Source organism: Vanellus vanellus (assembly GCF_965231255.1).
Source record: "Vanellus vanellus genome assembly, chromosome: 24".
NCBI lineage: Eukaryota > Metazoa > Chordata > Aves > Charadriiformes > Charadriidae > Vanellus > Vanellus vanellus.
In genome coordinates, this window is record NC_138929.1 from 3,158,858 (window position 1) to 3,172,291 (window position 13,434).

Consider the following 13,434-nt stretch of genomic DNA (forward strand, 5'->3'; position numbering starts at 1 on the left):
CAGACTGCCGTATTGGAGTTCAATGGCATAACCAAAACCAGAGTTTGGCCTGCAGACTGACTGCTGCTGCTGCCGCCGAAGCACTGGAAGAACCTAGCTGCCTCTCCAGCTCACGTCCCTCCCTCTGCAGGGCCGGCAGTTCTCAGCTGACTCTTTTCATGCAGAAAAACAGCCTCAGCACCAAGTTACACAGCTGTTTTCCAAGCAACAGCCACGTTTTGAATATCAATGGAAATCAGAAAGGGCTGTTAATCTGATCAGCAAAGGGTGTGAACTTCCTTCCACTGAACTCAGCCCTCTCGGTGGAGACTCCGGGATCGGAACAGTCCCAAAGGCACATCATTTTTAAGACCAGCCATCATTTTTTCCCCAACATCACATTTCAGTGCCTCTCAAAAGGCTCACCCTGTGTCACTGCTGCCTGCCATTTCTGTGGGAGGCTTTGGATGATACTTCCCTCCTCCATCCTCAGCGACAGCCTGCCAGAAGGTGCAAGGGCCTGAGAACAGTTCCTCTCCAAGCAGCTTAACTGATCTCCCCAGAGGCTACTGCAAGAACAGCAGCTGTTTTAAACAACCCTGTTGAGTCACAGGGATGACAGAAGCCTCTTCTCTCAAAACAGGTTTTAAAATCTATTTAAACCAAAGGAACAAGGCAAGTTACCTAGAGACGTACCAGGTTTCCCTTCTGTAAAGGGATACAGGTGATTTCTAGGCAGAAATCTAACCCTCTCTTGACTTAACAGGCTCTGAACAATCCCCCCTGCACCTTACGCACGCCACTGTAAGCAGAGCACACCGCATTCCCTACAGCTCAAACCATTTGTCTGGGTCTCCATTTTGCAATGCCTGTAAGCAGCAGACATCATAATGCGTAAGTTCTTCTAGTCCATTTACAGCGTTCAGTTTGGTTTGAGAGAAGAAATCTATTCAGCCTGAACCATTGCTCTGAGGTCCTGCCCAGCCCAGAGCTGTTGGTCGCAGCCATCCCCATGCTACCCCCGAACTGTGCCAGACGGAGCCCGGAACAGGCCAGGGTGATGGGAAATCCCATGGCAAAGACCAACCTTGCAGCACATGGCACATCTGATCTCATTTCCTACCTCAAATATTCTCTCCTAAACAACTCAAACATCATTGTTTGGCTGTTATCCCAAAACATGTCATTTTGTATCCCAGTGGATCACACACGTAAGAATGCTAAGGAGAAGAGGGCAAAGGTCTAAGAGACAAGACCACAGCCCTGTCCCACGTTACGGCAAGAGGCAGGTCTGTGGGAAGCTGAACTCCAGCTGCTAAGAACAGTCCTGCAAAGCGGGACATGACGGAAACTCTCTTTGAGTCACTGGAAGCCTCCTGAGCCCTGTTTGAGAAGTCCCTTATTGCAGCCTGTTGCCGTGACACCCAGAGCACCGAGAACTGCACCGGTGCTCATAAAAAAACCCCCCAGGGCCTAAAAAGGAAGAAAAGATGCTGTTTGCAATAGGAAGGCCTGAAAGTGAAAAGCAGATACGCGTCCCACCTCTCGCAGGCAGACTGTCAAGGCAGAAGGAAATTACAGAACCTTTTGTACTAACTGTGGCAAAACCGCTTCCTCAGAAAAAGGAGAGAAAAAAAAATGCTTTGCACAGCAAGATAAAGCCACAACTCCAGTCATGTACAGTGCTGCCATCCTCACCCCCACACCGAGCACCTGCAGTTGTATCTCTCACTTAACCACCTTACGATAGCAAATCTACAGAGCTCTGCAAAACAGCTGATCAGTAGCTGAATGAGGAGGGAAGTAAACACGTACTAGCAAGCAGAGAAAGTCCCAAGTTTGATAACTATTAAGCCTGAAAACATGGAAGGAGTGGCAAAGTCCTGGAGGTTACGATGAGGAACATTTTGTTAATCCACAGGGCAGCCTAGAACCGAGGACTTTATTCCCAGCTTCCAGCAGACAGGTCATTTGACACACAGAGAGGTTTGTGTGTGGAGATCACTGCTCATTTCACAGGCGTGTTGCAAGGCAAAATTAGCATTTGGAAGACACTTGCAGATACCTGATGAAAGACTGAGGCACACCTGGCCTATTCACTGCAGAGAGGAGGGATCAGCTCTGTACTCAGCCCAGTCTGAATTAATGCGGTGGTATCTTCCATTCCGGGAAGAAGGCGGTGCCCCTCTTCTCCAACTCTTTCCCCAAAAGGGCCACACGCAAGAAAAACCAATTAGCCCCAAAACACTAGGGTTAAGCGTTCCATTGCTGATGAAGACACAAAGGAAGAGTGTGCTTCCCTGACTCAAAAATAAAGTTAGAAAAATTCTTTCCCTTCCTTTCCAGCATGCCCTCTGCCCTCAGCAGCACTCTTGGGCACTAGAACCGAAACAAAAGCAACCTAGAATACTTTGGAAAGGGACAATAGGAGTTGGAATCCAATTGAGAATTTCCTGCAAACAGCCCAGTAATAAATTGTTGAATAGCAAAGATCAAACAGCGAGTTAACAGAGAGCGAATGTGCTAAATAAACGACTTGTTAAGCAAATGGATGCTCTTATCCTTCTAAATTCTTTCACCTCTGCAGATAGGCAAGCACTGTTTGCTGCCATACAGTAATATTTACAGGTTGCTAAGAGTTCCTCGAGGTCTGGAGCTTTTCCATTCTACAGCAGAGAGCTGCGCCGTCCCTGCTAGCGAGCCCTGCTGCAGGAGCACCCTTGACTTTTTGCAGCGTGTGGCACGCAGCCCGCCAGCCTTATATAAGGATTTGGCCCAGAACTACAAGCCAGGAAAAAAAGTAGCATTGAGCCAGTACTGGAGCAGAAAGCCAGAGGCCATCTGCCTCCAAACAAGGCCAAGGAAATTCTAACTCTGCACCAAAGTGGAATCAATTGAAGCTGAGAAGCAAAAGGGGGGAAAAAAAAAAAAAAAGCCTTCCTAGAAAGCTGCAGCTGCACGGATGGAAATGGAATGCCTTCCCTATTCACCCCCAGTTTACACAGCTCATTTCAGTTCTGCAACTCCCTCCTGGCCCAGAGGCTTCAAGGGCGGTCTGCAGGTGTTTATACCTGGGTCGCTTTGTCATTCATGCACAAAGTGGGAGCTCCTTCAGCGTCCCTCGGCCACTGTCCCAACAGATAGGAGCCCACGATGGTGTCTAGCGAGGAGGTGCGCCTCACACGGGGCTGCCGGGGACGGCAGGTCTTCTCAGCAGCAGCAGCACAGGGAACACTGGCTAGATGAGGGGGAAAAGAAAATAAAATTAGACTTCCAAAGCTACACCTATCACAACTGACAAGCCCACGCCCATCGCAAAGATCACAAGAAGGGAACTAGCACACAAGGCCTGGAGAAGCCCATTTACTTTTCGGAAACCAGAGTCCTGTCGCTTCTAGTGTGCCCAGTGAGTTCCCACTCTCACAAGAGCAGTGGCTCTTCCCTGCCAAGGCCATGCGGCTGCTCAGCCTCGGCACAGGCAGATTCGCCACTCCAAGTCAGCTATTGAAAACAAGTAGCAACAGAAAGACCAGCAGAGTGGGCCAGCAAGGGCTGGCGGGCTGACTGCCCAGTCTGCCCTCCTACTCATTCCACTCTGCTGCAGAGCCCCGTATTCACGCTTATCACCACAAGACTGCTTCTCTAGAAGCAGCAATTTTATTGCAATCCTTAAGCGGCTGCTTGAAATTATTGATCAGACATTCCAGTTGAAGTCAACGGAGCTGCTACACAATCAAGTGAAATATTCGGCATGTCTGCAGTGCTTCTGCATGGACACTGTAGAAAAAAAACCCACCACTACACTGCCTATAAGGCCGTATTCCTTTCTAGCTGGAGCATAATGCTTAGTCAGACAACCCAGGCTCTTACCCACCGTACAACCCAACAGCAAAAGGGAGCCTGCATGCCTCAGTTTCCCCCGAGGATGCATGCTATTGCTCGCTTTGTTTCCAGGAGGCCAAGAGAACATTTGCAAGGTTTTGGATCCTCCAGCGGGACTATGTGAGCGCTTGGTGCGTTAGCAGGTGTGTGCATTCATTCAGCAAAGACCAGAAAGTAAGATGCACAACCTGTTCACTGTCACAACCCATCGCTGGCAGGGCCCAAACTCAAATCCAGGAGCTCTGGGTCTGCCCAGCTTCCATGAGATGGCCACATCGCCTGTCCAGGTGTTACTTTCATAAAGGTAGCTGAAACACGATTAACAGAAAAGCTTTGTAAATATGACAAGTTTAAGTTTGTGTGTCGGCAATGATGCACACCAGTGCAATCCCATTGCAAGCCAACAGCAGAGAGGATGGAGAGCCAAGCGCCTCTCTTGGCAGGCTCCGGCAAGGGGAGACACACAGCACACAGGCTTTGCTCGCCCTCCCAGTCTCCTCCATCACATCCTGGCCAGCTCCAAACTCCATGTGATCAACACACAGCCCACAGGCAGACAGCACAGCTGCCCTCTTCTGCAGCCCTGTCATCACCCTGCAGCTGAAAAAAGGCGTTATTGCCAAAACCAAAAAGGTAGCAAGGAAGAGGCAAGTTCAAGCCAGCAGGAAAGTTTGTTTGCATTTTGTTTTGATTAGCCACGCAAATTACCACGCACATTAGAACCAGCCCCGTGGCCTCCCGGCAAGATATTAAAGCCATGAACAGCTCTCTGCTCCAGGTGCTTTGTGTACAGACATTCTCTCCTTCCTCCCCAAAATGAGGGCATGGTAGGCAGGTAGTGAATTAACCACACTAAAACCAGCATCAAAACTGTTAAGCACTATGTTGTGTTTGCCAAATACCTCTGTATACAAAGGTGCTGCGGCACCCAGGGCAGGCTCAGTGCTGGGACTCTTCCAGGGACATGGCCTTTTAAACACATCTTTTTATCAGCTAAAATACCATTTGAACACTGGAATTTGAGTTCTAGGTGAGAAAAGGGTAGGAACAAAAAGCCACGTGGGAGGGCGAGAGAAGCATTTGTCCTTGCATGACAGCCACACCTCATAAGGTCCACACTGGATTAAAGGCTCATTGTGCCGGGTCCAGCTGGCATTTCAAGGCACGCTCCCTGCTCACAACAGTTAACAGTAAGTCAGCTACCACTAACTCTAATTTAGAAACTCATTAGTATTTGCAGCTTCCTCTTCAGCGCCTCATTGCCCCCACAGGCGATGTTACTTGCAGCTCCATTACGTATGACTTCAGCTGTCTCTTCCTCTCACGCTGCTCTCCCCAGCCAGGCCGCGGGCAGAAGAACCGAATGCTACTGCAGTGGGGCAGCCCCTCTTCCGCACTGCTTTGCCAGCACACGTCCCCCCCAGAGCTCTCCAAGAGGTCCCCTTTGATATAACCATCCCATCCAGAGCAACTGGGGTCACCTTCATCCTCCAAACCTTCAATGGGACAACTGTCAAAACCAGCCTGAAAGGACCTCGAGATCAAAAATGACCAAGAGCAAAGGAGACAACTGCACCAATTGTGTACAACAGGCAACAAACATCTAAAGCTACGAACAGCAAGAACTGTCGTATGAACAGTAAGAACTGTTGTTCCTTTCCACGAAGTACAACTCTGCTACCAAACAATTCAGTTTGTTTCTAAGTGGCGCGGAGAAGCCCGAGGGGCACGGAGCAGGCTGCTGCTGGGAGCAGGTTGCCCCTCCTTACGGTGCAAAGGCTGCGTGCACAGCACAGCGTTTCGGGTACGAGGAGGAGGGCGCGTGAGAGGCGCCGAGGCAGGGTGGAGCGTCCTGTTTACAGCTCCGTGCTATTATCATCCCTCCGCACCGAGCCTGCACAGCTGCCACCTGGCCACCAGCTCTGGAGTGGGTCCAAGCCAGCTCCACAGCTGAGAAGTGACGGGTTGCGGCGCTTTTACTTTTCATGTGACATTAAAGCTGCTGCAGATAACTGAACCGTCGCTGTATCTCCTGGAGCCATTTGGGTGCCTCCAATTGCTGCGTGGGGCTTTCGCCCAGCCACAAGTTAGAGACTGGAGCAATGCCGGCGTTTAAAAGGAGAAAGTTTTCAGTGCTGGAGTTCTCGATTTGCAGCGTCCCTAGTCTTTCCCAACCACATCAACCTCAGAGAGCTCAGAGCTTCCTCAACACTCTCTCTAGGCCAGCCAATCTCTGCATCTACAAAAGAGTAAATAAAAGTCTTAGTAAACTTTAAAAAATCTCTGGGGTCACTTTTCAACAAAGAATACTTACAGCTGAACCAAAAAATGACTGCAAGCAAAAATAAAGTTCCCATTACTACTTTCTTCAGAGTTGTAAAATTTTCTTCCTTCCCTCTCCAGATTTCACCCTGGGGAAGCTGACCCTTTAATATCAGAAGAATGTTTAGAAATTTAGGGACATGCTGTTCAGACCCTGACGTTTTTGGAATACGTCCCTGCAAAGGTCTATCTTGAAGTGATGAAGCATAAAATAACAGTCCATGTTTAAATATAATCAGCTTCCAAGTTAACTGTGGAATGCTGGGCTGTCTGAGGCCTCCCCAAGCAGAGATGCTTCCTCTGCAATATAGAGGTGTACCTAACGGTTTTGGGTGCAGTTTTCAGTTTATCGGCACAAGCAAGAGCTATAAGCTTTCAAGAGAGAATTTGTCAGGGAGAGCTTAGCGGAGGTGAAACGTAAGCAACTCTGTCAATAACTAACTTATGCAAATATCTTCCACCCCAGTGTAACAGAAATTACTGCTAATTATTTAAGTTCTGTATCAGCTTCCCCCATCTACACCTTTTAATGCTCTTTTTACAACACATCATCTTAATTCAGATGATGTGCCTGATTTGGGAGATGGGGACAGTAAGATAACACAAATGCCCGAGTTGAATTTCTCATGGGTCTGTCAAACCACAGCAGGACACTGCGACACTGAAACATCTTTTAGACAAAATATTCACACCAAACCAGGGTGCTGGATGCGTATCAGTGTCCCCTACCGCACCCCAGCGCCACTTCCTTGATCTTTAACATCTTCCTAGACAATCGAGCTGGGACATCTCTGTATGAAACTTTTTTTTTTTTGTACATCAGCTAGTCGGACAGAGCTCAGGTGGCACAAGCAGCAGGGACACAACGCTGGCATTGCTGTGGTGGTCACCAGGGCAGGGGCTCCTACAGCAGAAAGGAAATGAGCTATCCTACCATGGCAGAGCCCTAAAAGAGCACCTTATGGCCACCTGAAGGACTGTGCTGCTTAACGAGCTGCAGCTCTAACCAACAGTTTTGGTGTAGAGGAGGTCTTGGCCACAGCACCACCATGAGCTCACTGGCTCCCATCCGACAGAGCAGGAGGTGAGGCTGGAACACAGCAAGAAGTCCAGTGTCTTCCCTTCTCTTTTTGTTTTAAACTGGACAAGAGACATGGGCAGGACTTCCAGAGGGAGTTAAGAAAACAGTGATCCACAAACCACGTCAGGGAATGGCACTTCATCTAACCTCACTCTGCAAGACAGCACTTGATCAGAAAATTTATCTCCTCTGAGGACCGAAAATATTTAAATGGGGCATTTCCAGTACAGTAACACGCAGCGGAAGTGTTAGTGAAATAAAGATCAAAACTGAAGCTTCGACGTTACAACCCATTTAAATCTCCTTTCAATTTCTCTGCAGTTTCATCCTGGTGAATCAAGTTACCCGACAGGTTGTTGCCAAATAGGACAAAAAGTTCTCAGCAGCAAGCAAGCTTCAGAAATACACCCTCAGGTTTTTTTTGGTTGTTTGGTTTGTTTTTTTTTTCCCCAGGTGGAGCAGGTAAAGGAAATTGTGTCCTGACCACTGCACTGAGGAAATGCAACAGCATCAGTTATTTTTGAACAGTCCCAATCTTTAACATAGCAAAGATTAAAAAAAACCTTTACAGGGAAAGAAATGCCTTTTCCCAGCATTGTGCCTTTACTGTGCCCTCTCTGCATTCAGAAGAAACATGAAGATTTAAGAAGCCACGCTTGCAACCATCGCAGTCGGCCTAGGCACTTCCTCGTGGCACCCCAAAGCGCTGCTGTTGCGTGCTGCTTCTGCAAAAGCGCTGCCGGAGAGGACCTTGATCTATCACACAATCTCAAAGCAATGTAGGGTTACGCAAGGAATAAATGCTTTTGCTCTGGGAATCCCAGAAAGCCTAAAAGGAGATGAACAGGCAGTTTTACTAGTTCTTAATGAAATTTAAAATCCCATGCTTAGTACACTACAGAAATCTGCAAGCATGCTAGAAAATAGAAACATTTCACAGGAATTCACAGCATGGTCAGAGCCAACTACCAAGACAGGAATGAAGGCAAGATCAAGAGCTGGAGAAGTGCTGGGAGGAAAGTTCACAGAAGCTGGAGAGAAAAAGAGTATCGTCTCCACAAAGAGAACTACAGACAGGTCATTTTAACTGGAGGCAACAAGGGGCAGATCTTAAGCTTTAACCAGAGATGGAGTAGGAGATCCAGAGAAGCCACCAGAACATGCTTATTCAAGGCACCAAAAGGCAACAGAGGCTCTAAATCCACACCACCCAAGGGGTCTCCACAAAAACCCCACCAGAAAACAAAACCAAGCAGGGACGCAGGGAAGATCTCCAGCACGAGACAGGCAGTGGGATGATTACAAGCAACCTCTGAAGGCTGGACACAGCCTGCATTTTCTAGGGAAAAAAAGATCTCACTTTATCCCAAAAGCAAGAAAGGAAAGTTATGTTCAGTAGTAATGCAACAGGGAAGAAGAATGCAGTAAGACAACCTATTGCAATTGATATGTATGGGTAGAGAAAAAGAGCAATTTGAATGTTAAGGGGCTTCAAAGGGGAGAACGAACCTGGAATTTATAGGCAGATTAAACAGTAATGATATACACTACCCTCAGCTGCTCCTGAAAAAAAGAGTTAACATGTCCACAGCAGTAACTTCTGGCCCCAAGTCCTTTCACCTTGAGTCCCTGCAAAGGAAGTATTGTACATCTCTCTCTCAGTGTTTTAAAATTGTAATCCCTTTGCCTTTAAAGAAGATTTACAACTGAAGGGAAATTCACACCCATGCCAGGATGGGATTTCATAGCTCTTTGCTCATTTCAGTAAACATTAATACAGAAATGCAAAACCCTCAGAGCACTGAAATCCATTGCACCTTCCGGTGAGGAGGCAGAAGCTGTGGTTAAACCACACTGCCCCTCATGACTCTTGCTCAAACTGTATGCACACAACCCAAAGACACCCAAAAAAGTACCTGCTGTTCCCAAAGCACAGCCCTCCAAAAAAACCCCACCAGAACCTTTCTCTGCTTCAGCGCTTGACTGACACAGAAAGGAGTGACCCACCAAGGGGAGCATCAGGAAAGTGAAAAACTCAAGGGCAAAGATGATCCTACACCAGGTTGGGAGCTGGATTCCCATCTGACACAACCCAGCGGTGACCTGCCCTGCAGGCTTCGCTGCAGCGGCCCCGAGGGCTTCACCGCTGGCTTGGGAGCATAAGGGAAGAAATTCCAGGCTTTGTAATCACTCCCCTGGTTACAAGCTGCGTTCAGAGTACAGCTGGAGAGAGCTGCCCAAAGGACACAGCATCTGCAGATATCATTGAAGGAACTTAATACGGGACGCCAGTTCAAGCTGTCTTTTTTTTTTTTTTTTTGGACGCAGATATCATTAAACAGCGACTCCCTCCAACGCGGCTCAAGGCCTGAAACTGAAGCTGAACACCCAGTTGATGGAGGAAAAGAGCTGAACTCTTCACCTTTAACTTACAAAGTTTGTTTTTCAAATGATAAAACAATCCGAAGAATTTCAACATCCTCAAAGTCTTTGGTTGGAGTGCACATTTCCTAAATCTAGCCTGATGCAGGGCACCACTGGGGTGGTATCTTCAAGCAAGTCCATTTCTTACCCACTGATACAGACTGGAAGTGCTTCTGGACTGGCTTTTCTCTCTGAAATTTAAGAACTAGGAAAAAAACAAATGGGCAAGCAGCCTCTCACGAACAATAAGAGTGGTTTAGAAACAAGCAAAAACTTGTTCAAACATTAGACCTTTAGAACTTGTTCACTCTGATCCCGGAGAATACAGATGACTAAGGAGCTACCAGGATTGTCCATGTCACCCATATCAGAAGAGTGAAACACAAGCAATGAAGATAGAGCTGTGGGTTTTTTTCCCCTTTTCTGTTAACCCTACTCATGCCAATTATTGGTAAGCATCTAGGAATCAAGATCGCTGCATAAGGCAGGGTTCTCACTCTCAAGATGAGAAACCTTTGATTCCTGAGCCCTTGGACACCTTCCAGTTACAGATAAAACAAAGTAAAATGAAAACAGAGTAAGACATCCTAGATATTTCTACAGTTACAGACAAGGTGGAAAGAGGACAAGGAAAAAGAAGGTTTCCTGACCTTTATATACATATAACTACACAAATCACATCAAAGCTTTATGACAAACCCTCCTCCCATGCTCACAGTCATCTTTATGGCGAATTGCAGTTAAGCCATCTGCCTAGAGGGCCCAACGTGAAGCTCCTGAAACAACTTTTCAGCAAGGAAAAAAAAAAATAAAATAAATCACAACATCTGATATACCTTCTGATTACTTTCCGAGTGCCTTTTCTAACTGGGAAGCAGGATACCAAAGCTAATATTAGCTCAGCCTTGCAGCTAGCTTAAACAGTGTAAGCACAACAGCATTATGCATACAACAGTCACACACAGCAGCCTCAGGCTCAAGCGTGCCAGGAACCGTACAAACTCTGTAATTCCCGTTCCCAAATGCTTCCAGCCTGAAAGGATGGCACACGAACTATGAGAAACTGAGGCACGGGGAGGAGAAGCAGCTTGCCCAGAGTCACGCAGCAGGATCCAGGCAAGCATGGAAACAATTATCTCCCGTTATTTTCAAAGAATGGGCTAACCACACAACCTCCTTTGATATTTTCCTCATTTCCTGTACAGCCAACCCTGCATTATCAGGTGGTTTGAATGGCAGCACCACAAGCTTAATTTTTAATGCAAAAAGGCCTGTTTAATATAAATTCCAAGAGGGAATATTTTTACAAGCTCAACACTACTGCTCTTCCTTGGAGATCTTTCTTGTACAACTGTGAATCCCACTAAATCAGTATTGTCATCTTAAACTGCAGGAGCCACGAGGGAAGTGCCAAGATCAGCTCAGTGTAGTCAACGCTGCCATTTACGCAGTATTTCAACATCCGAGCTCTGCATAAAGAGAACCCATTGCACTTCGGTGCTCGACATTATTTCTCTCCCAGGGTTAGGCCAAGTAGTTGTTTTTTCCTTTGCGCCATGCAGTCAGACAGTAAAACGTTTACCACACCTGGCACAGAACTGCCTCTTCTCTGCACAAATAGGCACCCACGTTCCTTCAGTTCTCTACTCACCCAACAAATGTTGAAAACTTTGCTACAGTCCATGCAATCGTGTCAGATAAGCCCCAGCTGAAAGAAAGATTCACAAATAAAAATTCATCCAGGATAAAGGACCTGAGAGCCTCCTAGTTCCTCTGGAGCATTCTGCTACAGAAGGGACACATCAAACTGCCTGCACAGTCCCATCCCTTCCCCCTGCAAATTTGTTTTTAAATGTCATCTCCAGCGTTTTAAAGCAGGGAAAAACTTGTTTCACCCACAGAATGTCAACACAAGTCAAGATTAGTTATAGATGTGTCCTTTGTTTCCCCTTTCCCACACCCGTATCCAGAGGCTAACAAACTGGGAGCAGCAAGTTTAGATTGAAGGTATGATCCATATCAGCTGAGGACTGCAATACCATGAATGGGCTCCAATTACTGTGCCAGAAACTCGTTCTACATCAAACAAAGCCACCTGCAATGCTTTGCCTCCAAACCTGAGCCATGTATTGTATTCAGCTGTGTTTTGCACAAAGACTGATTTGATTCCATAGGACAGAGGCAGGATTCTTCCTGGCTAGTGCAACAGCAGGACATCTTCAAGGTTTTCCCATCCCTCAACCAGTCCCTACATGACTATTTTTCCCCATTACAACTCCCTACCTCCACTTAACCCTTTCATTCTATCAGCCTGCTTACCCACAGCAAAACCCTAAAGGCAAAGGCAGAATTACTTAACAGTGATGAATCCCCAAATTTGGAAATGCAAAGCTGGTCGAAGCAGCTGTTTGCACGGCAGCACAATTTTCCCATGACAGTACTCTGCATCCCTGCTTGAGGGGTTTCATTTCTCTTTTGGAGAGTTAATACCAGCTGAGCTGCTACTTCTACCAAGATACCCCTTCTCCAAGATGGGCTTTTTCACTTTCAAGTTGGGTACCTTGTTCGTTTGCTTAAGCACCCCCTGGAAAACTACAGGTGTTAAATGGCATAAAAAACTCAAGAGCGGACACCACAAACATCTGGACCACTATTTCAGTAACGAAAGCCTTTATACCCATCCCTCAGGACACAGAACCCCATCAGATACCAAATGCTAAAGCAAATGCAGTACTGAAGATATTCAACTAATAGGACTGAGGAGGGAAGGTGACCCCCACACTCATTGCGTGACGCCTGCAGCAAAGAGGCAAAGATACTGTTAACAGCTCTGCTGTAACACTACCACGTAGGCAGCAATCCCACAGCACTTTCAAGTGGTAAACAGACAATTTTATTCCTAAAGAAACATTTTCATTTTGCTAAACATACACTCAGACAGTATTGCCTATGAATAGTGTCCTACCTGTTCGTCTCTATAATATACACCAGGAACGGGTTTAATTCACATACCCAATAAAGATATTTGGCAGTCTGCTCGCTTAGTCTCTCTAGCAGGATCCACACAGCAAAAACAACTGGACATCTCAAAAACAGACAAGTTCAGCAGGCAAGCAACAAAATCCCATCTAGATGAGTCAGCTCAGCCAACAGTAACTTCCTGAAACGCTAAAAGGCACCATATAATTCTGGGATTCTAGGGGTGGTGGTGGGACAACTGGTGAATTTCTTTGAATTCTGGTGAGAACGACTAGCAATAGAGCTTTGGTTTCATGGAGGGTTAATGTGAAACCCATGAAGTGCAAGACATAGCTCTTGTGAACCCCCCAAATCAACCATATAGGTTTGTAGGTGCAGACCTGCATCTCTGCCCTCACCTATACCCATATATAGATACACACACCCCTATGCATCTCCTATACCACTGTCACTGATAAGCAGGCGGTGTTTGAAGGCAGACAGGCAGCTGCCCTTTCTCCTCCCAAGAAATCTGCTCCAACACTGTTCAGACGAGCAGTCAGTAGGTAACTCCCAGTGCAGCTATTCATCCCATCTTACCCCCTACACGTTTAATAAGGGGCGCACTAAAGGACTCTGCTCAACTACTAACAGATAACATGACTTTGCTTTTCCACCATATTCCATCTTCTTCCTCTCTGTGCACAAACCAGTTCAGCTGACCGACTACTTACCCGCTCACGTTCACACAACGCTATGTTCAACAATGGGTCTGCAAAGTTCGAGCT

General features: G+C 46.8%; 1 protein-coding gene across 7 annotated transcripts in view; it reads right to left on the reverse strand.

The window, feature by feature from the left end:
- The window catches only part of FAM117A (family with sequence similarity 117 member A), a gene marked incomplete at its 5' end in the record, with an annotated part of 32,717 nt that overhangs the window by 5,001 nt on the left and 14,282 nt on the right, over positions 1-13,434 (reverse strand). For 5 of the 7 annotated variants that reach the window (XM_082495185.1, XM_082495186.1, XM_082495184.1 and 2 more), the window contains one exon: positions 3,051-3,217. In XM_082495185.1, coding sequence (XP_082351311.1) covers positions 3,051-3,071 — 21 coding nt within the window. Of the gene's footprint in view, positions 1-3,050; positions 3,218-3,849; positions 4,023-4,049; positions 4,537-13,434 lie in introns of those variants that run through there. The other 2 variants (XM_082495187.1, XM_082495182.1) reach the window with 2 other exon arrangements.